At 47.7% G+C, this 24,332-nt stretch overlaps 1 protein-coding gene and 1 pseudogene across 1 annotated transcript in view; one reads left to right on the top strand and one right to left on the bottom strand.

The window, feature by feature from the left end:
• The window catches only part of LOC144161511 (2-oxoglutarate dehydrogenase complex component E1-like), a 203,376-nt gene that overhangs the window by 30,262 nt on the left and 148,782 nt on the right, over window positions 1–24,332 (top strand). The window contains exons 5-7 of the mRNA XM_077692173.1: window positions 380–534; window positions 13,713–13,859; window positions 22,590–22,677. Of these exons, the coding sequence (XP_077548299.1) occupies window positions 380–534; window positions 13,713–13,859; window positions 22,590–22,677 (390 nt within the window). The remainder of the gene's footprint in view (window positions 1–379; window positions 535–13,712; window positions 13,860–22,589; window positions 22,678–24,332) is intronic.
• LOC144161497 (uncharacterized) lies at window positions 19,179–20,248 on the bottom strand (annotated as a pseudogene).

Here is a 24,332-nt window from a genome sequence, read left to right as displayed (position 1 = left end):
GTGATGGTAGTGATTGAAAGCTAAGCTATAATGTGAAACAGGTGGGGATGTGTGGTTGTTCCATACTTGGTAAGGGGCTGCCAAGTTGCTGTTTTGGTCATGCTTACTGAGATATATTACTGGTGAAGGAAAGAACTTTATTGAAAAGGATGGCGCAAGACGTGGGTAAAAAGAGTCCTCCTCGCTTAGAGCCCGGCCTTGACCACAGCATAACTTCCCGCCAGTTGTGGGGAGACTCGAAGGATGCGAGGGGAAGGTTCGTTTAGTGTCAGGTGTGCCCCAAACATGTGGTGATGTTGATCAGTTGTGGGGCCTGACCTCGAGGAGGGGACAGCAGTATAGTGGGGCCCTCTGACCCTGCTCCTCCTCCTCTCCCCAGAACGTGTACTGCACGAGCATCGGTGTGGAGTACATGTTCATCAACGACCTGGACCAGTGCAACTGGATCCGGGAGAAGTTCGAGTCGCCCGGCGTCATGCGTCTCAGCAAGGAGCGCAAGCGGCTGCTGCTGTCGCGCGTCGTCCGCTCCACCAAGTGGGTGTCCCCTCTTCCTCTCCTTTCTTTGAGCAGGGGTGAGACAGCTGCGCATATTGCGCAGATTTGGCACAAATTTGTTTTCCTGCGCCAGGCTGCTCCAAAAGCTTGAAAATTGGTAAAATTGCGCCAAACTGCTCCAAAACAGTCTGAGAGCCAACGATTTTAACGCTCCCATCAGTTTCAGTGGGGAAAAATGCTTACTGACCACATAATTTTCCATTACCCCCAAGGTGATGCTGTTTGTAAAAATTAATTGACTGATCATTCAATAAAAAACTCGCATAAAATGGTACCCAAAATAGTTTTTTCGGAAGACATAATGTCGGGTTGCACATGTTATATTCTGTATGTTTTTAAAGCTTTGCCATCGAAAATCATTGCAAAGTCCTGTATAAAAATACTAATATTTACTGAGGCGACAAAACCTGTTCAAGTTAATGACAAAACGGCAATTTTCTGAGCGCCGTATCTCCGGAACGACATTACGTACGTATACGGGGCGCCGCCATCTTGGTATGGTGAGGATCGGAAAACATGGCCAGCGGGCGAAGCAGTTGCTCGTAGTTCAGGCTAGTTCATTCTAGTTCAGGCAGACCGCTCTTCGCAGATTTCTACCGTGCTTTTGGTTATGGGGGTGCCTAGGTTTAGATTTAGTTTGATCTGTTACGGGAAGTTGCGCCACTCGAAAGGTGGAGTTCATAGAAAACAACGCGGTGCCCGCAAATTCACCGTGTTTCGTGTAAGGCGCGGTTCGCGCTTGAAGTGAAATTTCTGACTCATTGCGTTGTTATAAAACATGGAGTTATTGCTGCCTTTGACAGCGAGCTTGCGAGCGGTGGGAATGGGACGGTCGACACTTCAAAAGGGGCGGCGCAGGCTACATCGCCGCAAAATGTTCAAGCAATGTCCGATAGCAGGACGGGCTATTATTGCACGCTAGTAATAATGGTTTAATGCCAAAAGGGAGATGGCTAAACATATCAACGTTACTCAAATTACGATCGATCATAGTGAACGTGCACCTTAGTTTGAAATGGGAAAGCTGGTGGGGTGCGACGACTGTCACCTCGCTTTGCGCAACTTTTGCCAGGGCTCTACAAAAGCCTGGGATTACAAAAATAATAGTTTAGGCATTTTCATGATAATAAAAATGCCTTACGATTGCTTAGTTTTTCAACTTGATATTTTCAATGAAACTCCATGTTATCTATACATAGAGCCTAAGAATTTAAAAATGGTTTGTAAAAGGTAGTGCATTTGGTACCTCGTGATATTCTGGTAGAAAAACTTTATTAAGAGGCTGTTTCAGTGTTATATACATTCAAAAACCGATTAAAACATGCTCTATCCTCCCGAGTTGCCAAAAATTTGATTTTTTGGGCACCTAAGGTGACATTATAAATGTCGTTAACTGCTCCAAACCAAGGTTCTTCTGCTCCAAAATCGAGATTTTGCTGCTCCAAAAACTGCTCCCAAACTTGATTCAGCTGTCTCACCCCTGTTTGAGGCTCCCCTCGTGATTCTCCCTGGGAGACGGCCGACAGCAGGTCCCCTTGGTCCCGCTTGCACTGCGGGTCCCATTCTTTCTTTTGAAAGAGAAACGAGAGGCGATGTGGGGGTGGGTGACAGGCGCTGGTTTCTTCTGCACCTGACAGGGGCATAATTGTTATTATTATTTCTTTTTCAAAAATTAGTGTGGCTGGAAAACTCCAAGGACTTGTGCAGTCTGCAACTACGGGGCCTCCTCCTATAAATACCCTGACCATGTATCACAACCTTCTCAGTGCAGTGAAATTTTTCATTTTGACTTGGCGGGGGGGGGGGGGAGAGAGAGAGGGGGGGGGGGGGGGATTATGTAAGGTGGGAGTTGGATTTATTTTGTATCAAAAAGTTATCCATAAACAAATAAACGCTTCAGGAATTCAAAAACATTTTAATTTAAAAAAATGTGGTAAGGTTTTTGATATTTTGGAGCAGCACTGTAGTAATTATGGCCACTTTCTGATTTGCCTCTAGTCCAAGCTGCTTTGGACAACCAACCAGCAGTGGGTTGTACTAACTAGAGGGGAAATAGGAAGCCAATGTACAGGGCCGTCCACGCTAGGTGCGAACACGGCGCAGCGTGGCCGTGCTCCGCGGGGCGCCAGCGCACAAGCCGCGGCCGCGCATCGAAGCTCAGCGGCGCAGGCGCACAGGGGCTTGGAGGCGGGGCTTCGTGTCGTCTGCTAGCGCGGGAGCGCGCCGTGCTTGCTTTGCTGTGAAGCTCGCCCATATCTCGGCATGCTTGTAGCGTCTTAGCGCGCCGCGACGCGTTGCGGGAAAGCGCACTTCGCTCACTGCGGCGCGTTTGTAGTTTCTGCGTAAGCCAACTGAGCACTTCCTGTTTTCTGTTCCACCATCCCAGTTCAATGCATGTATTGTTACAAACAGTTCAGGACTGGTTTGGTTGGGGTTATGGGGTTTCATGCCGCTAAACGACTCTGGCTATGAGACGCTGTAGAGTAGCACTCCGGATAACCACCCGAAGCTCTGCAGTGATATAGCTCAGCAAATGCACGTTCCTGCATTTCACGTGTGTTGAAACGCTGCACCTGCTACCGGGATTGAACATGGATCTCCCCGCTAGTACAGCCAAGCACCATAACCAGTGAGCCGCGGCTGTTGGGCTTTCTCGGGTCTGGACGACATTCTAGAACTAAAGAGGGTCACGGAGCAAAGCTTTATTTTCTTCATGTGCTCTCTAAAGCAGATGGCCATATTTACCCGGATATGGCGTCTGGCTCACTTTTTTTGTCGGAGTGTTTAGATGCTCAGTGCAGCTCGGAAGCGCTCGTGGGTGGCTCGACGCGACTTCAAATGTGCCCAACAAACTCATCGAAATTGACAACAATTGTCGTAAATATGCAAATGTGCGTGCTTGTGTATATTTAAGTCATTGCTTGCATTATTAAGCAGGCTGTACGACGAAGCTATAATCATAGTGTTGAACCGCCTTATAATGGGTCGCTAAATCTCATGGTCCCTGCTGAGGTTTTTCCACCAGCACAGATCTGTCTCGTGTCAGGCGGATATTTGCGCAAAACACAGGAAACAACCGTAAAGAACCACAAGAACAGCTGCCAACTAGCAATAAAACTTTTATTGCTGCTAGATTACTAAGGCTTTACTGGTGCGATGTCTTTCGCGTGTGGGGTGAGCTTCCGGAAGCACCCGATGCTCAGTAGCGGGTCGGTTCCCCCCCAGCATTCAGGACTGCCTGCATTCTGTTCGGCAGGGAGCGGTATAGGGACCGGCAGTAGCCGCTGTTAGATCGCAGCCGCTCCCATTCCTCCTGGACAATAGCCTACAGCGTGTTCGCTGTTAGGGAACGGAGTTGTCGGTGGGCCAGAGCAGCCTTCATGTTGCCCCAGACATTTTCAATTACATTCAGGTCAGGCGACTGTGGAGGCCATTCGAGGACTGCCACTTGGCGACTCTCCAGCAACGCCGCAACTTTCTTTGACTTATGTATTGGAGAGTTATCGTGCTGCAGGATGAAGTCCTCTTCCGGAAATGGTCCTCCAAGAAGGTATGGGAGCAACACATCGTCGAGGACGGCGCAGTACGATTCCGCATTAAAGCGGTTCTCGATCCTCACGAGGGGTCCCAGACTTTCTGCTGTCACGACGCCCCAAACACTCACTGCAGAGCGGCCACTGGCTGCGACTCGCTGCATGTACAGTCGGTAAAACGCTTGTCCATAACAGCGACTTCAACTTCAACCGGCTGCAACCGAAAACTGCCGAAACATACTCGTTCCAAACATGTCGGAGGCAAAAGCGAAGGGCTAAGACTTCAGAATTCCTCAGTAGTTTTATTCAAATCCCGCTCCGGCGGGGCAGGATAGGGCTGAGAGTGCGAAAGCTGTGTTATAGACAAGCCTTTTACCGGCTGTACTCCGGCATATACCTAAAAAATCAAAATATTTTGTTGGCATCAGAATAAAATGCAAATGAAACGATTGGCTACAAAGAATAAGTATTAAACGGGATTACGTTTAGCTTTCTATGATAGGTATTAACGGGGAAGAACTAATTTTTTTTAAATGCAGTTATGTAAAATATGCAAAACGCAGTTTCTCTTTTCTCAGTTCATGTGTTTTGGGGATTATTACATAATCCCAGATTTTGGCAAAACATCATCTCTACGTATGCCACAGTGTGCGTAAATCGGATTTCTAGCTGCTATTTGTTAGGAAACAGTACATTCCAGAGGACTTATGACCTGAACTTGGCTAAACTCAAATTTTTGTACTGGCGCCATGCCCCGATGATCATATTTGTCTTCTCAATGCTCTGTTTAAAATGTTTAGCCTGATAAGCACAACGTAAATTATGATTTCATCCCATTCTATCAGGTCTCATTCCCCACGTGCAGCTTTGGGACGTTCAAACATTATTATTATTATTATTATTATTATTATTATTATTATTATTATTATTCCTCTGCAATGTCATATTACGGTTACTGCGGTAATTTAGACATATTTCACAGCCACTGATTTCGTGACAGGCGCATTGTAGTGACGCAAATCTAGCTTCAGAAATCTGCTCTATTTACTACCTCGCACGCATGCTATATGCATTGTAGCAAGCTCAAAGTCGGCGGTAAAGTGCCGTGAGAATGGAACTTATATTTTTTCACACGAACTTGAATATGCATGTGGACAGGCAAAACGTAAGGGCAAAATGCAAGCTAATACCTTCTAGGATACGACTGCTTCTGTAATTTGTGCTTACCGGCAGTTTTGGGGACGCCAGACTCGCTGCCGCTGGTCCCACCTCGTTGTAAATGTAGATTCGTCTGTAAAGACGACCTTCCCCCAGTGGTCCTCGGTCCATTGCTGGTGCTCCCGAGCGAATTCGAGGCGCTTTTGCTTATTAGCCTCACTAACAATGGGCTTCTGAACCGCCGTCCTAGATTTGAGGCCAGCCTCGTACAGACGACGCTTCACTGTTGTGTCGGACACACCTTCGAGCCCTGCGCTGTTCTTGATTTCGCGAACAGTTGCAGTTGGACAGACGACAGCTGCTGCGACAATGGCCATGTCCTCGTCTTCTGTTGTCACTTTCGGGGGGGCTTTACGGGGCGCATCCTTAATTCGCCGCTCTTTCCGGTACGCTTGGATTATCCGGTTTACCGTTGAAAGTGGCCGATTGGTCATTTCGGATATCTGCCTCTGAGTGTAGGCTTGCAAGCTGAGATCCACAATTTGCCTTCTTTCGTCATGTGGAACACGCGACATCGCTGCCCTCCCGAACGTTCGTGGAAAAGTGGTGTAGCTCTGCTAGCTTGCTGCCGCTTTATTACCGAACAAATGTGGGAAACAAGAAGAAATAAAAAAGCGCAAGCCTTAACTGAAATGCCCATAGCGTGACGTTGCGTCAGGCAATAAAAATACCGCGAGTAAAACGTCGGGCGGCTTCAGCGTTCACAAAGAATGGGACCATATTTCCCTTGGACAAAGCCGAGGGTTACCTTAGAAATCATTTTCAACCCGCCAGCAGATAAGACACTGCCATGCCCATGATAGCACAAGCCGCCATAGCGCGCTTTAGAGCGATCTAGGGAAGCGAGAACGTGAAGGTGGGCGAGGCGACAGGCTTCTTCCGGGGGGGGGGGGGGGGGGGGGGGGCACACCAGAAATTTGAAGCATATAAAGCTAAGATTGAGCGTAGGTTGGGTATAAAGAAGGATTGATTTAAAGCAGTCGTTTCGTGTCGTGCAGTACCGGTATAGAAAGTGGATGAACTACAGTAAGCTGTCACAATACTTGCGATTGAATTGAAGAGATATTGAACATATTGGTCATTTTTCTGTTCGTGGCGTTGATAGGCCATGCGTTTTGGGATGGTAAAGAGAAGGACGCAGAAGTGATGGACCGCAAGAACGGAGAAGCTGTTACGCAACGGTGGGGCATGGAACTAGTGACCAGAGCTTCATTACTCACATAGGCCCACGGTGGGGAAGTACGAATCAGAACAGAAAAAATGTTACGAGCAGGTGGCAAGAAAGGGTAGGTAGGGCCCCTGTGTCTCAAAAATTAGCCAGGTATATGCTTCGCAACTAATGATATATGAACTATAACGCAGCAGGCTACAGTGGGACCAGCCCAAGACTCTGCCGGAGAGTAGGATGATCGTGCTGGATGTGTGAGACCCGCTTACTGGGCGGGTGCTTGAACTATCTCGACAATGGGCGATGATCATGTAAAAAAATTGAAAAAGCTTACACAAGGCTTGATCCATAGCGAAGCTGAAGGAATTCTTTCTATGCAAGCACTGAAAGACACACCACCACGCATTGCATTAGCTTTGAAATTGTTTGTTTACATGGCCTGTCCCGCTTTCCACTTTGGTAGTAGAAGTCATCGTCATATCCATCTTCTTCCTCATGCATGACTGCCGGGCCCGGTACGTTTTGTCGGCAGGTTTGCACATTCCGCCCAAAGTGGAATGCGTCAGGACGCGCTAAAACCGGCTGCAACCGCCTTCGCGAACTGGGCGCCTGTAGAGCAAGCTGTATTGTCCCCCTCTCCCTCCCGTTGAGGTGCAGACGCACGCGAACTGTTTCCTTGGTATTTATTTTGCGAGCGCCACGCGCAAGACTAGACTACAAGCGCTCCTCGTGAGGCGCGGGCTCACATGAGCGGTAAACTGCGGGACTAACCATGACCCGAGGTTTGCTGATGACGCCGCACACCACACACATTTACGGCCTGCAACAACAGCACCGCTTTTAAACAAGCCAATAGATATCGAGACCAATGTCGCGGGATCGAAGCCCAGCAGCATGTTGCCGAAATTCCATGGACGCGAAATGCACGGACCCTCATGTGCTCCATAATGCCAGTGCACATTAAATAAATCCTGGTGGTCAAAATTATCCGCAGCTCTCCTCTTCATTACATAATAAAAAAAACAGTCCAGAAATGTTTGTAACAATATATGCATTGAGCTGGGATGGTGGCACGGAAAAAGGGAAGCGCTCAGTCGTCTCAGTCGCAGAAACTACAAACGCGCCGCAGTGAACGAAGTGCGCTTTCCCGCAACGCGTCGCGGCGCGCTAAGACGCTACAAGCATGCCAAGAGTTAGGCGAGCTTCACAGCAAAGCGAGCACGGCGCGCTTCCGCGTTAGCAGACGACACGAAGCCCCGCCTCCAAGCCCCTGTGCGCCTGTGCCGCTGAGCTTCGATGCGCGGCTGCGGCTTGTGCGCTGGCGCCCCGCGGAGCACGGCCACGCTGCGCCGTATTCGCACCTAGCGTGGACGGCCCTGTACATACATGTATCATTCTAATCCAATCTAACATGGGACGCAGGACCATTACTGTGAGTGAACACAGGTTTTGAGAGGAAAAAATTGGCGCAGCTCGCACTAGTTGTGCAAGGCTGGAGAAACGGCAGAGCTGAGTAGACAGCTCTGCTGTGATCTCAGGCTTGCACCTTTGTGTAAGCTGTTTGTAATTTTTTTAATCACATGCTTGGCAAAGAGGTGGATGTAAACAATTTATGGCAAGTGATACCAAGTGATGCGAGTCAATGCCAAGTCACACCGCAGTAATTGCATAGTCCTAATGAAGCCACAACCAAATTTATTATACGTCAGGCGCTGGCTTTATTCTTAATGGAGGAGCACATGTGCAGTGGCTTTCACATCTCTCCCAAAATGAACCACGTTAGCACGTGCTAGAACTGGCGGCCAAGTCCAAAGCCAATGTTACGAATAACTGAAAGGAAATGCTGTGCGCCCGGGTCGTGGTGATAGCTCAATCGGATAAACGCCAGTTTCATAACACGAGGGACCCAGGTTTGATTCCCACCACGGGAAGCATTTTTTCTTTCCAATTGGAGGTTTTCTGTTCGCGTTAGACAACTTACAGCAGGGTTAAACAGCTCTGTTAAAAAGTGGCACCAGCGGTAAAGCGGGACTCACACGATGGAGAAATTCCATCTTCCTGGCCCATGGAGGCCCGTCACGTGACCAGTGTTAGGCTCCGCCCCTCGGTGGGGATTGCCTGCGGATTTTCCGGGAAAGAAAATGCCACCGCATATTTCAGTTGACCGCACTGGATCTCCGCTGGGAGTGGAACCTGTTTTTGGCACTGCGGTCATGTGGTTTTAGGTTGTACCAGGTGGGAGGGCAGCTTTTTTATTGCGGCGTGGTTGACACTTGCGGAAGTAGCAAGTGCAGGCGCCAGAGAAGCAGGACTTGGCGTTTGGGGGTGCTGTGGGTGATGTGTGCCTCTCGAGAGCCACCTTGCTTCCTCCGCGCTGTCGTCTGCTAGTCGCGCCGCACACGTGAATTTGCCTTAAAGCCGGACCGGACCGTCCAGTGACGCTGCGTTGACGTCACATATCCATCCGCCTGTGCGGGCTGGCTCATCCGCCGTGTGAGTCCAGCTTAACAGCCAGCATCTTGCTTCACTCCGCCCCGTGCATTGGCTGGCCAAAATTGACACCGCCGTGTGTTAGCTTCTTATTTTGTGGGAGGAGTCTGTTTTAAGGGGGGACATGGCTCTCAAAACTATTTCTTTTAATTTTTGAGTAAACTCTGTGAAACTTGCCAGTCTTGCTGTTATTCCCCCACTGATTTCAAATGTGGCATTATTTTTTAGTTGGTCAATTAGTTCCCGAGATAATTACAGGTAATTCAACCATTTTTGGAAGAACAATCAATAAAACTGTGTTGGTCAAAACTGTAATTTTTACATTTTCCAACACTATGTACCCCACTATGTACAATAAGACAATCTGTTTTTTGATGCATCACTTGGAACTGCTTTTACAGCTCCTTAAACTTCAATGTTTGAGATCTGCACTCAAAATGGTTTCTTGCCACTGGTGCCACCAAGGTTTAATGAGCTGTAAAATTAGTTCCAAGCAGTCATGGGCACGTTACCGAAAAAAAGTAACAGTATTACAGTTACAGTTACCTAACCCAAAAAGTAACTCTGTTACAGTTACAGTTACGATTTTCCAACAGTAACTAGTTAGTTACAGTTACTGCAAAAAAGTAGCGTCGTTACTTTTCCGTTACTGTATAAAACTAATAGCTAAAAAGATTTGGCTTATTTAATAAAAACGTACGAAGGCATACAGGTAGTAAAAAGTACACCTAGTAGAGCCTACACGAGGGGAACCTAAAGTGATGCACTCTCATGCCCAAACCAACAATCGTTGTATACGCCTCATTTTTTTTTATTACACAAGTTTTGCTATCCATCATGAGAAACTTTATTTTTTGTTACTACACTCTCGCTGCAACCAAATTATTTGCAAACATCATTGTAGCACAGAATTATATGTTTTTCAAAGTTGGAATCAGAGAGGCCGAACTTATACTATACAGAGCTGGAAGAAGACACAGCCGAAACAATCTTTCAATGTCAACTTAATTTATTTTTGCCTACAATGCCGTCGCTTGACTGTCCCGCGTAGTGAGAAAGAATGGGAAAAAGGGGGCGGAGGTGGCGGAAGGCCCTTGAAGGAAAGCGGAAACGGAAGTGGGAGTACTTCGATTGTTGAGGTGTTTTTGAAAGAAACTAAAAAAAAGCGCTTCGTTAACATTTTATTTCGTACTTGTGGTGAGAGACAGGGACCAATTTGAGCCATTGCCGAAGCGACGTTTGTCCGTGGGCCCTCGGAGTCGGTCTCCCGCCCCAACCCCCAGCCACCCCCCTCCCCGGAATAAGACAAGATATTTCCAAAGGGAATAGAAACTGAAATGAACGCTTTACTGTTTTCACCCTTCTCCACCCCCCCAACCCCTCCCCCCCCCACCTGTCCTCACAAAGGCGGATTTTGCCATCTCGACCGGAAAACACTGCTTTCCCAATCCCAGCCTTCCACAGCAATCACGTCGCCGATCCCAGGAACCCCTCCCTTCGTTGGCTTTCAGGCGTAGGCCGAACGAAGCTCGCCCAAGTATTCCTTGCACCCAATCTTCAGGAGCAGATGTAGCTACTGTTTTCGTTTCGGCCACAGCCCTCAAAACGATGTCGCGAGGCTTTCCAAGAACGTTTCTTTGTGCAGTGGCAGTGTGGTCAGACGTCTGCCGGCCAAGATGCTGGCTGGTGTGAGGGCAGCCGTGGGCCACCATTGTTGGGGTCGTCGTATGTGTGGAGGGGCATGAAACTTGTTGCTCCCTCGACCTCGTTCAAGCACTGTTGACAGCTCTATGAAGCCTCTAGACCTGGGGTCCCAAACACGTGGTCCCAAATACGGCCAGGGGTCTCGCACAATGGTCGCAAGCAACTGCGACTTGTGAATTGAACACTCTAGAGTGCGCTTAGGGCTGGACGAGCGCGAGGCCGTCGACTCCCCACGGCGTTTTATGACCCTGCAAACGGGGCTGCACGTCGCTAATGAGAAAGAGACGCCCTGACCGGAGTTTTCCAGGCTTCCGCGAAAGTGCAGAGGTTTCAGTGCGTTGTGCGGCATTTGTGGGTGTTTGTTTTCCTGTTCGCCTTTGTTTTCTTGTTCACTGCACTCCAGATGTGGCGAAAATGGTGCAGCCGCGCATCGGTCTATAGGTTCTGGCGCGTCAACATGCATCCACGTGCCCTTAGGCGCGTGTCGCAGGGTATGGGTGAGAGCGATGTCGCGCTGCTAAGGAAAATACTGCAGCTCAGAAACTTCGAGCCATTAGTGGACCGCATGGAACACCACGCACACGTGCACGCCAAAACATTTATAGTCCAGATCTTTTTCACCCATGCAAAGGGAGTGAGCTGGCATAGATGAAGTAGACTAAGGTTCTGCAGAGGAAAGGCCGATAAACGCGCAAACTGTACAACAGTCGTTAATGAGTGTTGCTGTTGGATAATTTTTTTATAGAAATAAAGTAACTGTAACAAGGTTTATCGTTACAGTTACTCCACAAAAAAGTAACTGTGTTACAGTTACAAGTTCCTCTAACTTAAAAGTAACTAGTTACAGTTACAAGTTACTGAAAAAAGTAACTAGTTACCGGTAACGCATTACTAGTAACTAGTTACTGCCCAAGACTGGTTCCAAGCGACGCGTCAAAGGACTGATTGTCTTATTGCACTCACCAGGGTTCATAGTGTTGGAAAATGTAAAAATTAGTTTTATGACCAACATTGTTTTCTCTATTGTTCTTCCAAAAATGGTTAATTACCTGTAATTATCTTGGGAACTAATTTACCAACTAAAAAAATAATGCCATGTTTGAAATCAGTGGGGAAATAACAACAAGACGGCAAGTTTCACAGAGTTTACTCAAAAATTCAAAAAGTTTTTTTAAGACCAGTGTCCCCCCTTAAAGGTCAAAGGTTCAGCCTTGTTTTCAGCATTTTTTTCTTTAATGTCATTAACTTCCCCAATGGGTATGTCAGTGAAACTGTTTTTTTTTAGAAGTTCTGTTGATTTCTTGTGGCATTCTATCTGGGTGGTGGGAGGTATTAAAACTTCTAAGGGGCATTGGATGCTGTGCAAACAAGGCTATTCTCTGGTACAACTTTATGTGGCAGTGCAGTCAAGGCTACAGAGCTGAACCACGCCGTTTTGCTGCACAGCTGAAGTAGTTCAAAAATAATTTGCTGGGTGTAACCTAAGCAATTAAAAAACATATATTCCTTATTTTTTAGCTTCAGATTGACAATGCCCCTAAATTTTTAGCCAAAAAATGTGAAACAGAGCAATATATTAAAAAATTTTCGGGTGTTTTTGGCTGCAACATTTGCCATAGGCGTCACAAAAAAAAAAAAAAAAAAAAAAAAAAAAAAAAAAAAAAAAACACGGCGTCCTTGTTTACGGCAGCTTCCTTTCCCCCATGCAGCGCAGCACTTCATCTGCTGCACAAGATTTTAGAGAAGCTTGAGAGCCAAAAGCTGTCAATACAAACAAAGAAAGTAATCTGCAATGTGTACGCCCAAGTGAGACTGATGCAACTGGGACTCTCCGCCGTTTCCGCATTTCGTTCGGTTAGCCAGCTTGCCAGCGTAGGCGAGCATACTGTTGCATGGCTGAAGGCGGAGGTTCAGAGTGATACCACCCGCCTGGCTGAAGGCGGAGGTTCAGAGTGATACCACCCGCCGCGGTGGCTCAGTGGCTAAGGCATTGTGCTGCTGAGCACAAGGTCGCGGGTTCTATTCCCGGCCACAGCGGCCGCTTTTCTGATGGAGGCAAAAAGCAAAAACGCCCGTGTGTACGAGATTCGGGCACACGTTAAAGATCCCCAGGTGGTCAAAATTAATCCAGAGCCCTCATCACCTGCGTTGCGTTGGTGCGTTAAACCCTACAATCAATCAATTCAGAGTGATACACTGAAGTCCCCAAAGGGTAAAATGGCTTAGTTTGGCGACTGGAAAACCACCTAAAGTTTTACAAAGGCAAGAGTGCGGCGGTTTGATAGTTTCACCCTTTAACGTGATCCATAGGGAATTTGACTATTTTCCGTAGTGTGTGCATGCCGCTCTTTCGCTATACTGCGCCTGTGCTAAGTAAGCCCACTACAGATATCTGTGGTGCTGCCCAGTTTTCAACTCCAGAAGAGTTTATATATCAGTGCATGCCCTCAAAACTGCAGCGCTGACAAAATTCACGTCATTTCTGGACGATACAGAGTCTGACAATATTGTCCGCGATACAGTTTTTAAGTCAGTCTGAGTTTTCCAAGTGTTGGCTGGTGTTGAGAAACAGGTGAAGCCAAGGGGAGGGAGACGCCAATATGCCTGCATGCTCAGTGATGGTGGTTCAGTGCAACCAACCACGGAGCTCATGTGAAGAAATGAACTGCATCAAATGCGTATCTGTCACGCTGAAACTGAAACCAAAACTAGTTTATCGGGAACTACTTTTGCTCAGTTTCACAAAGCACTTAACTCACTCACCCCCCCCCTGTGGTGTTCTCTCCATTGCCACAGAAAGTTGTCCCAGAGTTATAGTCAGCATTGTAGCGATAGAGGTTAATAGGCGAGTCTACTTTTATCAACACTAACATAGGGGTTTGAAACATGCTTAAAGGGGCCAGGCAGACAAAATACATGTTTTATTTGCAAGATTTAGGGTTTTATAGTGCCCTCAACACTTGTCTGGCAGCAAACGATGCTTTATTCACTGAGAAATTAAACATTAAAATCCCCCACTGTCGTTGGCCCTCTCCCCTTTGCAGGTTTGAGGAGTTTCTGGCCAAGAAGTGGGTCTCTGAGAAGCGGTTTGGCCTGGAGGGCTGCGAGGTGCTGATCCCGGCCATGAAAACCATCATCGACCGCTCCAGTGAGCTGGGCATCGAGAGCATTGTCATGGGCATGCCTCACAGGTGGGTGCTCGTTTCGCTGCCTGCCCAGGGCTCTGTTGTGCCTGCCCGCCAAGGTTAGCTGGCTACGGGGCACCAAAAGGAAGTGCAGTGGTTGTAGCCATGGCTTTAAACGGGCCACAGACATCTGCTAGGGCCACCCATGGCAGTAATGCTCAAGTCTGGCTGGTGGTTTGATTTTTCTTCAAGGTCCAGTTTCGGCCAGGGTGGACCAACGTAGAGCCAGATTGGGGCCACTGCTTTCAAGAGTCTGTCAACCAGCGTCATTCATAGGGGACTGTTATAGTAGGCGGGAAGTGAGGGCAAATTTGACTATGGAGGTGGATGATTAGGGAAAGAAATTAGGAGGAGGAAATGTCAGTGTAAATTAGAAAGAGTTGTACTGTCAAACAATTCTGCAGGGGGATTTTTGATGCAGCTTGCTTCTAAGCTTTGTCTATTTTGTCTAAAGAAATTGACAAAAGCACACCAAAAAAGTTTTTTTTTGTGTACATGCCAGAACACCTGCATTTCAGGCTTTGGAGCTGTCTAATGATTATAAATATTCCTATAAAGAACGGATTCCTTTGGAATTCCTTTGGAAAAAATGGTCTGAAATGTGTTTTTAATACAGTGTAGACCGCTTATAACGTATGTCACGGGAGCCGCAAAAATCCGCACTATAAGCGGTACCGCACTATAACCAAAACGTGCGCGAATTCAACCATATCACCACCTACCTCTCAAGTCATCCTAAATTTTTTATCACCCAAACGCACAGCGCCTAAAAACGAAGGAAGGGTCTTCATTTCGTATTATTTTTAACATCAGCCGCTGCTGCTGGGTCTCACACATTGCAAAAGCGCAGTCTTACAAACGGCGAGTGCGGCTTTAACTTCCGTTGTGTTTGTGTTTTGAAAGACCATGGCTGCGTTTTTTGCGTCGCAGGACATGATAAGAAAGGCCAGCGGAATTTTTTTTTTTACTCCACCTTGTGTTCACCATGCCGAAGGCGGCTGCTTATCAGCGCAACGTACTGGTGGTGGAAATCTTCGCGCGGCTCGCTTGATCGGGAAGTGCGGTGGCTTATCTGCACCACGTTCTAAAGCGTGAACCGCGTGGAACGATTTTTCGCGGAAACGTGCAGCGCACACCGCAGGCGCGGCGACGCCGGCGCGGATACAACTTACGTAATGTGTGCGGCGCGGTAAGAGGCGGCAACATGGCGTCGGCACTGGCCGTGAAGCGGTGCAGGCAGTTCCAGCGACCACTTCTAAGCGCTCGCTGAAATGCCGCACGAGGCGCAGGCGAAGATGCTCATGCAAGAAAAGATCTCATAATGTGACCGCAAAGTGGAATATAAACTGCCATTCACGCTTCTTGTGAAAGCGCCCATCAAAACATACCGCGGCGGTAAGCCTAAACTAAAGTCCCTTCATCTGATCGAGGGACTTAAGCCTAAACACCTCTGGCGCGGCTAGCCGGCTCGAAGTGCTTTGAATCTCCCGCCATTAGGTGCGCGTCTTTCCATTGGTGCAAGTCGTCAGGCTCCTCCCACTGCCACGCGAAGAAGCCTCCAGCCACCGCGAGCGCGGAATCGTAGACGCGAGCATGAAAAAAACGCACGCGCAACGCCGATGTGCACAATTCGTGTGCGAAAACGGCCCATGCGGTTCACGATTAATAGACGCAACTTTTCACGCCCGGACGGGGAGCCGGTCGCTATCTTCCGAGGTGCATCAAGCAAGGACAGCTGTGGTTATCACGTACGCGCGAACTAAAGGGTGCCTATTTTTTGCTTCTGTGTCGAAATTAGAGGAGAGCAAGGGGTGCGCGCTGCGTCAGATGGCCGATTTCATCACTTCTTTTTTTCTTTTGCTACCCTAAAACGATGCCCCAGCAGCGCCGGTCGATGAGCAGACCCGCCGAAAACCCGCACTATAAACGGTATTGTGCTTCGGCCGACCGCATCTTAAGCGGTATGCTTATGCATTGAGTTATGTGGGAGGCAAACCGGTGGTCACAAAAACCTGCGTTATATCCGGTCCCGCAGTATAAGCGGTTACGTTATAAATGGTCTACGCTGTATCGTCGTTGAAAGTGCTGGTATCGCACAATATCTAGTTGACCCTAAACTGAAGGACTCCATTTTTAAGTCTCCCATTCTGGGCAAGCTGATAGGGGTCCACAGGGAGCCGTTTAAGCCATGTGCATCCGCTTTCTCATTGCAAGTTTAAACACTGGAAAGTGATCATTGAGCAAGTTAAACCAAAATACTGGTGCATGATTATTTTGTTTTGCCCCCATTAATATTTGTTCAGTTCAATTCGAAGTGGTGTGTAATGCCAGGAAGCTACACCTGGGCTGCGAGGCCTACCGTAGCAGTTGGGAGTCTGCAGATTAGTCGGGACCACGGGGGGGATTTGTAAACATCTTCCACAGCTGGGCCGTTTTCGTGTGCTGTTCTGTAGGCACAGGCACTGTGGCAAACAATTAGTGTTGAAGTTAGCAATGCATGGCTCAAACCATTGGCACAAGGAGCAGAGGAGGAAGCTGTAGAAGTGGGCCATCGAATGGCGCATTTGGTGCTATGAGCTAAATGTTGTATCTTGTAAGTCTTGCTGCTTTGCGCGAGAAACGTAACTGGGGCTGGACGAAGGGCATGACAGGGAGATACGCCATTAGTTGTGGATGAGAACAGCACCAAAACAAGCTGTGTAAACAGTCAAACACCGTATTTGCACCCATTCTTTTGCTAAAAGTAGCCTTCCAGTTGGTGTGCGTGTTGCAATTGGACTCAAAACAAAAGTCAGCTTCAAAGCTGCCAGCAGCGTTGCCGTGGAAATGAACTCCCAAAATCTAGGCTTGTGCGAATATTCGGGCGCTTCGAATATTCGATCGAATATTACAGTATTCGAATCCACTTTGACTCGAATTTAAAATTTATGATATTTCGAAGTATTCGGGGTGAACGAATAACAAAAATTCGTTCAAGTTTTGGTTTTGTTGGGCAAGCCGCAGTGCCATTGACATCAGTCCTACATCTTGACTACATGTGGAGCCAAGACAAGCTAAGCCACATTCAAAGCGTTGTCACGTTGTCGCAGCCTTCTTGCGCGCGCATGTTCGGCAGGGCAGTCGAGGCTCCTGTTTCATTGTTAGAAACAATGAAATTCTTCCCATTGCAACAATGAGAAAAATTTCGGCTCTCACGAACAGGCCTGCGCGGCCCGGCGGATGATACGAACGAGCCGGCGGGGCGCCCGACTGGCGAGAGCGAGAGACGGCGACGTACGGGCTCTTTCTCCAGGAACGGCTGGGATGGGGTTTTCTGCTCGCAAAAACGTGCCGCGGACTCCACAGGAACGCTGACGCCGCCGCGAAACCACCCGCACACTGCGCGGGGCGCGGCCTGCCACGGCAACACGGCGGCGGTTTCGGTCACGAAGTGGTGCAGGGCGCTCAAAAGACCGCTTCCAACTGCTCTTTAAAATGCCGCTCAAAGCACACACGAAGTTTCTTGTGCGGTAAATCAGGTAATAATGTGAGCGAAAATGGTGCTATAAAAAATCATCCGCGCCGCTAGTGAAAGCGCCCATGAAATATCTGCAACGGTGCTAAGCCTAAACATCTCCAGTGGAGCCAGCCAGCTGTCTCGAGCGCTTCGAAACTGCCGCCCTGAGGCGCATGCCTTCTGATTGGCGCAAATAGTCAGGCTCCTCCCACTGCCACGCGCGCCATTTTCTGACGGAGGCACAGGCGACCGTGGGCGCGAAATCGCTGAGGCAGGCGTGAAAATCGCGCGCGTAAAGCCGACGCGCACGAATCGCTTGCTAAAACGCTCCTGTAGTGAGCGTTTGAGTGAGGAGACGAAAGTCCAGAAATTACCGCTCGGCGACATGGAGGTTAAAAAAAAGCAGAAAAACGTCGCAGATTTCTGCACGCGAAAGTAAGAAAAGAAATAAACGAAAACTTTTTTCAGTGCTCAATTTTTGGTCTGTGTTGTTTCATATGAATTTCGTATGATACGAATATTTTTCGCGGTCCCGCAAGATTCGTATCATCGAGATTTTACTGTAGAATTTTTTTTGCCGGAATGTCTCAGAGACAGGAAGCTCGGTGACACCTGACAGCTATTCGAATTCGCTTCGAAAGTATTTGACCCCTAGGACTATTCGCTTCGAATTCGCTTCTAACTAAAATATCGCTATTCGCACAAGCCTACCAAAATCCAACTCAATCGAATATAAACAACCACGTGAGTAAATTTTGGTGCACCCGCTAGCCAGCTGGTGCACATTTTCCTGCTGCTGCACTTGGTACCTCGTTTCAGTCGTTATGGCTCCGAAAAGGTACAACTGCGAAGGGTCCATCAAGCGCAAGGTAATTCTATTTGCCAAACGATGAGAATGGAGCAGCATCCTGCACACAGCGTCTCGGAGACACCTTACTGCGCAATTGACGTAAATAAAACAGAACCATGTTTTAATGCAAGGCTTCACGAGCCTTGAGCACAGACGTTTTCTAGAACGAGACTCCCTGGTGGAATCCATAAATTAGCAGCGAATGAACCAGCAGCTCGTCACGTCTAAAACTACGATGGTCAGGGGCACTTGAAATTGCAAACACAGTCAATGTTCCCTGCTCCAGTTTTCATGCCAGCAGAGGGATTTTGCTGCTACAGTTGCATGCGCCAAATAAAATGTCTTGTGCCAGGAAAGAAGAAATTACAGAATGGTTGCAAAACTTGGGCCCCTGGTAAATGTGAAGGCTTGTACAGGGAAAGATGGAAGTCATTGGGTGTGCAGTGTACTGGTGGAGCGAGGCAAGCAGCACGTGGCTCTCGGATGTGTAGAACACCCCAGGCGTCGGGTGGAACAGAAAAACTCTCCGCACTCGCAGTTTGTTTCACACACCTTGGATTTTCAAAGGTCAAGGGGAGAAGAAGCGGCATTGTGACGCGGAGTATGCGCGCATGCTTGGGGCTTTTGCGAAGATGCTTGGGCCATTTTCACACAGTGCCACCACATTCCTTGGCATCAGGCTGGCAAACGAGGTTCGGCAGGATGCTGGGCAGTGGGGACTTTCACCCAGTGCATTGGGAGGCAGATTGAGAGGTTTTTTTTTTTTTTAATTTTCTTCTCCCCCATCGCAGTCACTCCCTTCCCCTTCCTCCATCACTCTCCCATGTACAGCCCCTTACTTTTTGTGGTGGAAAAATTGAAATTCTGCATATCTGGATAGAGGAATCTGCAAAATTCTGCAGAGACATTGAAAATACATAAGGCACATGTAACAGTTCATTTATGAAAAACTTCAAGGCCTGGACATGCTTGGTTTAATTTAAAACTGAAGGAAGCTGTTGTGTCTGAGAATCAGGGGATGCTTTGTGCTTTCTCCACCGCAAGAATGGTGCTTGTGAGGCACGATGTCACCGTAGCGACTGAACGACCTTTCTGCATCAATGGAATTGATCGGCACTGACAGGTATTTAAGGGCGATGGAAGAAGGTGTTCTAGTAGGGTGTTCCATCCCAGCCCAGATAGCCAGAACATCAAAATCTTCACTTGGAATTTCTTGTTGAGAAAGAAGTGGTGCGTAGTTCGTGGGCGGACTTCAGGTACACTTGCCATTCAGAGGCTAGGGCCAGAGATTCTTCCCTAAGTCCAGGAGCGGCTCCGAACTCTGACGACTTCTCTGGGAGACACCCACACCAAGCACCTCACACTCTTGAAGAACTTCCAAGTGCTAGATTTCTCCAAGTATACTAGCGCCTTTCTAGCCGCTTTACCCATTGCAGCCTTCATTTTGTTTGCAATCCGACGGGCCTCATCGGGTGCAGTGTTTTCTTTCTTTGGCTGTGTTTCAAACTTTTTCTGTTCAGCTGCTTCCAAATACTCTATTTACTCACGTAATGAACCCACTTTTTTCCAGGAAATTCGTCATGAATTTGGGGGAAGGGATCATTATGCGGGAAAGAATTGCAACAGGTTTTTAAAAGTTAAATTTTCATACAAAAAGTTGCTAGGAGAAGCACTGTTAGAGCCTTGCCATTTTCGTAAAAACAAGTAGTTAATTATGTAATCAAATTTCTTTTTTTATTCCCAACATGCTAGTGGCCCCCTGCTCGCCATCAAGCTGTCCTCCTCACAAAGTCGCTTGTGGCTTCACATTTGTTGTCGGCCCACAGCACATGGTCTTTTGTGCCATCAAGGCACTCCAAAACTTCTTTTCTCACGCATGGAAACTTCCCCTTTTTTTGGCCCACGAAACACATGGCGATCCCAGTTTTCGCCCGTGGCGTACACGCACTGGGTCAACACTGAAGTGCCGCCCAGCCGCCCAGCCGCACGGTTTGCATGTGAATCAACCATATGCATGTACCCGGTTGTGTAGCTCATGTACTGGCCCATTGTACGGTGCTCCGGAAGCACAAAAAAAGGTCGAAACGCAGCTGAACAAAACCACGGAGCTGTAATGGCGTAGTCAAGTCGCGGAACAGCAAGAGCAGAGGAGTGTGGAGTACGTTTAGTGCTTTGTTTGCATGCCGCTGGAACCAGCCAGAACAGCAAAGCGCAAAGAGCAGGGAAGGAGTGCGGGGTACATTTTGTGCTTTGTTCGCACACCGCAACGTTGTCGTGGTGCGAGAAGGTTTGTTTTGTGTTAAGCAGGTGGTGCTCTGCAAACGTGCAATTCTTAAATTGCACGGCATTCGCGCTCACGTCTCCGGCTGCTGTTGAGATTTCTTTTTGTTGGAATATGTTTTTAGCATTTCTGTGCGTGCAGCGTGATATAAAATAACTGTGATCACCTATAGCATCAGCAACCATGCTGAGATATTCCCGCTGTATTTTCTATTCAAAGTGACAAAAAAAGTAAATTCTCTAGAAGGAAATTCTCTAGTTCATTACGCGAGTAGGTTCAGTACGCGAGTAAATGCGGTATCCCCACAGTGCAAACAAAGCGTTGTATGCTTTGACAGGCTAATCTTCTAGACGAGAGTCAACACGTGCTGCTTCTTCATACTTTTCATGGACTTAGCAAAAAAGGATAGTGCTCAAAGTAAGCAGAATGCTGCTCCACAGCTTCAATCCATGAATTCCACCTACTTTTGACAGGGGCTGGAAGTGTTTTGGCCCACTGAACCCCACATTTTCCAGATGAGACTTGTAGAAAGCTCTTTGCACTCAACAGATCGAACACCACCTTTTTTGAAAAAGTACAGGTGACAAATCTGTCCGCCAAAGGAAGAGAGTCCTACAAGGTGCTGCCTAAATGTTTACTGTATGGGTTATGCACGTAATGTGAACAGTACCTTCACAGAGTGGCTTTGTGCACTCCTTAATAAGGGAATTTATCATATCAGCAGCGTTATCGCTTATGGAGCCTGTTACGTCCCCGAATTCAATTCCATCAGATTTGGTTCCGGTCTGGTGAGCAGGGCCTGTGAACTGGGGCTACCAGAAAAGAACGACTTACCATATACACTCGATTCTAACATGCACCTTTTTTCCCGGAAAATATGTCCAGAAATCACATGTGCATTATAATCGGGTACCAGCCAAAACAGCGCTAATGGTTGCTTATCACTATCAACATAGCAAGCAATGGTAATCTTGTGTTTTGCGGCAGGTGGGGACACACACGAAAAAAAATCGACTAAGAATTTTTTTTTTTTTTTTGCGCAGAATGCCTGCGAGCATATCTGGCATGTATGCACGCAAAAAAGAAAATGGCAGACACAGGCATGTCATCTACAAGGTGCTGCAAAGGTTGGGTGCAGCCGGTATGAGGGGCTCTGCAAGGCCTTGCCAGTGCTTGTGCCAACAAATAGTGAAAAGCAACGCTAGCAGATAGCGAGGGCCCCTTTTTAGATTGCAAGCTCAAGGTAGCAAGCATATTCTTCTCCGTAAATTAGCACGTCAGAGGAAAAAGAGTGGCAAATTTGCATAGTACCGTGCAGTGCGCCACTTTCTACAAAGGATTGCCGATCCTTGATGGCCTGTCATTGCACCTTTTTTTTTACATTTGTCCCATTTTTTATGACCGGAGTTTGGAAGCGCGGTCTTCCTGGGTGGTTTGACTGTATGCTGTGACTGGGGGTGATGAAAGTGCCCTAAAAAATAATAAATGAAGTTCTTGCACCCATTAATGGCTTATCTTGTGAAGAGAACTTTTGCACATTTTCTTCCTTTTTTTTTTTTTTTCGTCTCAACTATCGGGTATGTGTTAGATTCGAGTGAATACGGTCGAGTCCTCTGATTGAGGTTGGAATGGCCAGGCCATATCCCTGTCGTAGCGTCTGACAGTGTGGGCTGTTCATTGGGATGAGAGCTTGCAGCAGAGTGAAAGAGTGTGTGTTGATGTGGGTCCTGAAAACGAATGTGTGTGTACTGCCCATTGCAAACGCTGTTTGAGCCAGGCAAGCAGTCATGCGACACTTCCGTGTGGCCCATTTGGTGCAGCTTGTGCTAGGTGTCATGTGCTGCATTATTCAGTGTTTTTTGCTGTAAGAGAACTGTCCTTTCTTTCCCTTGTGGCAGCGTGGTAGTGAACTGAGCAGTGTGTAGAGTGGTGTCTCAGGGGGCTGTTTTCTGGGCTCGTTTAAGCATTCTTCACAATGGTGTGCTTGTGATGCCGAGCATCATCTCCCATGCCCACTGCTACCAAATGTGCCCATACCAGTTGGTCTGGGGGGAACTTGCGGGGGTGGAGCTCAGGCTGGTGTGACTCTAACGACGATGACCTGTGCAGGGGTCGCTTGAACGTGCTGGCGAATGTCTGCCGCAAACCCCTCGAGCAGATCTTCACCCAGTTCAGCGGCCTGGAGCCTGCCGACGAGGTGAGTAGAGGGGAGGCACTCCATCTGCCCTGGCTGGCTTCCAGGCCAGGACTAGAAAAGGGGGGGCCAACGTTGCCTGTGCGCAGCCATTGTCGATGGGATTTCTCTGCGTTACTTTTCAGGCCATTGGAGTTTTCCAAACATTGTTTTGAATGTAAGGTTGGCTTTGCTGCATGGCGTTCCTGTACTGTGCACACCTTCGCATTGGCAGGGATGCTACCGCTGCGCCAATTGCGCCAAACTGCGCCCAAGTGCCCTGGCTGCTACATCCTGATACATTTCCTCAAAATTTGGCGAGTCTGCGCCTAACCTGCGCCCAAGGGTGTGCGCAGACTTTCAAAAAAGAAACTAGCTACTTGAGGTTCCCCATTGAAAGCGACATCGCGGTGCATCAGTTTTCGGGACGCAATCCGAGCCAATCCAAGGCATACTGGGCCCTGGCGATGATGCGTTTTGTTGTGTGAACGTCAACTGGAGTTTGTGCGCACAACTGGGCGGGAAGCCGTCGGCAGCCTTTGTCGATGGTGTTTTCAAAGTTGAAAGATTCGTACATTTTGCTTGTATTTTGCATTTCTTGTACGTGCGCCACTGCAGGTCGATGGCGATCTCATTTGATGACCGCCTTTAGGGACAGCAGTATGCAGACAAATGACGCAGCAGTTCTTTTGTCCTGACTTGAACCCCTGCTACACGGGCACCTTAACAGCCGTTACGAAAACGGCAGTTGGCCTTAACAGCAGTTAGGCAGAGTTACGTGACAGCGCGAGCGCCGTTGGAAACCCAGCGGCGATCAGCACCAACGGAGATCGCCGGATAAATGTTGTGCCTGTCTCCATTCTGTCGGCAGATGGGCAAGATGGCTGCGTCCAGCAACAATCTGTCCCCGCTGAAGGCGAGCGGGCTGCGCAAAAACACTTTGTGTGGACACCATCGCTGACGCATTTGCAAATTAAGGGGGGAGGTGGGTCGTTAAACAATTTTTTTTTAATTTTTAGTGCCAGCTTGATGAAAATTCGCAGTCTTGAGCAGATTTTTATGCTGATTTCAAATATGTAATTAGTTTTAACATAGCATAGTTTGTTGAAGAAATACAGTGCTTTGAAATTAATTTATTGAGGCATTTCTTACGGGGGTTTAGAGCAATTTCGCTTTATCAAGCTCAAAGATGAATAATATGGACATAATGCCAAAGGTCTATTCTGCCAGGTTATGCTATTTTTATTCATTCGAATGCTTTTGCAAAGTACGAAAGAAGTGAACATTTTATACCAACAATTTCATCATTACTCAATTTTGCTTATAGGTGAACAGCGTCAGAGTGATAAAAATAGCATAGCCTGCTAGATCCAATTCAATACAAATACAATGATACCGGTCTTGTCATCCTAGCTCAAGAGCAACATAACAAAATCCCCCATAAGGCGAAGCACGGGCTCGCAAAAAAAGAAACTGAGAAAAATGCATTTGAAGATTCCGATCATGGTAAGTTTTGTCACAGCACAGCTACAATAACAAAAATGGCATCACTGTGTAGCTCAGTTCATGAAGAAAAGCACACTAAGTATGTGTCTGTACCACAAAATAAGCGTAAAAAATTCAGCGTAAAGCCAAGCATAATCTGAAAACAGTTGAGAATAAGTAGATTTTCTACTAAT

The sequence above is a fragment of the Haemaphysalis longicornis genome, unplaced genomic scaffold (genome assembly GCF_048455015.1).
Source record: "Haemaphysalis longicornis isolate Haplotype H1 unplaced genomic scaffold, Haemaphysalis longicornis Haplotype H1 scaffold_119, whole genome shotgun sequence".
Taxonomy (NCBI): domain Eukaryota; kingdom Metazoa; phylum Arthropoda; class Arachnida; order Ixodida; family Ixodidae; genus Haemaphysalis; species Haemaphysalis longicornis.
This window is presented reverse-complemented; position numbering and strand designations above follow the sequence as displayed.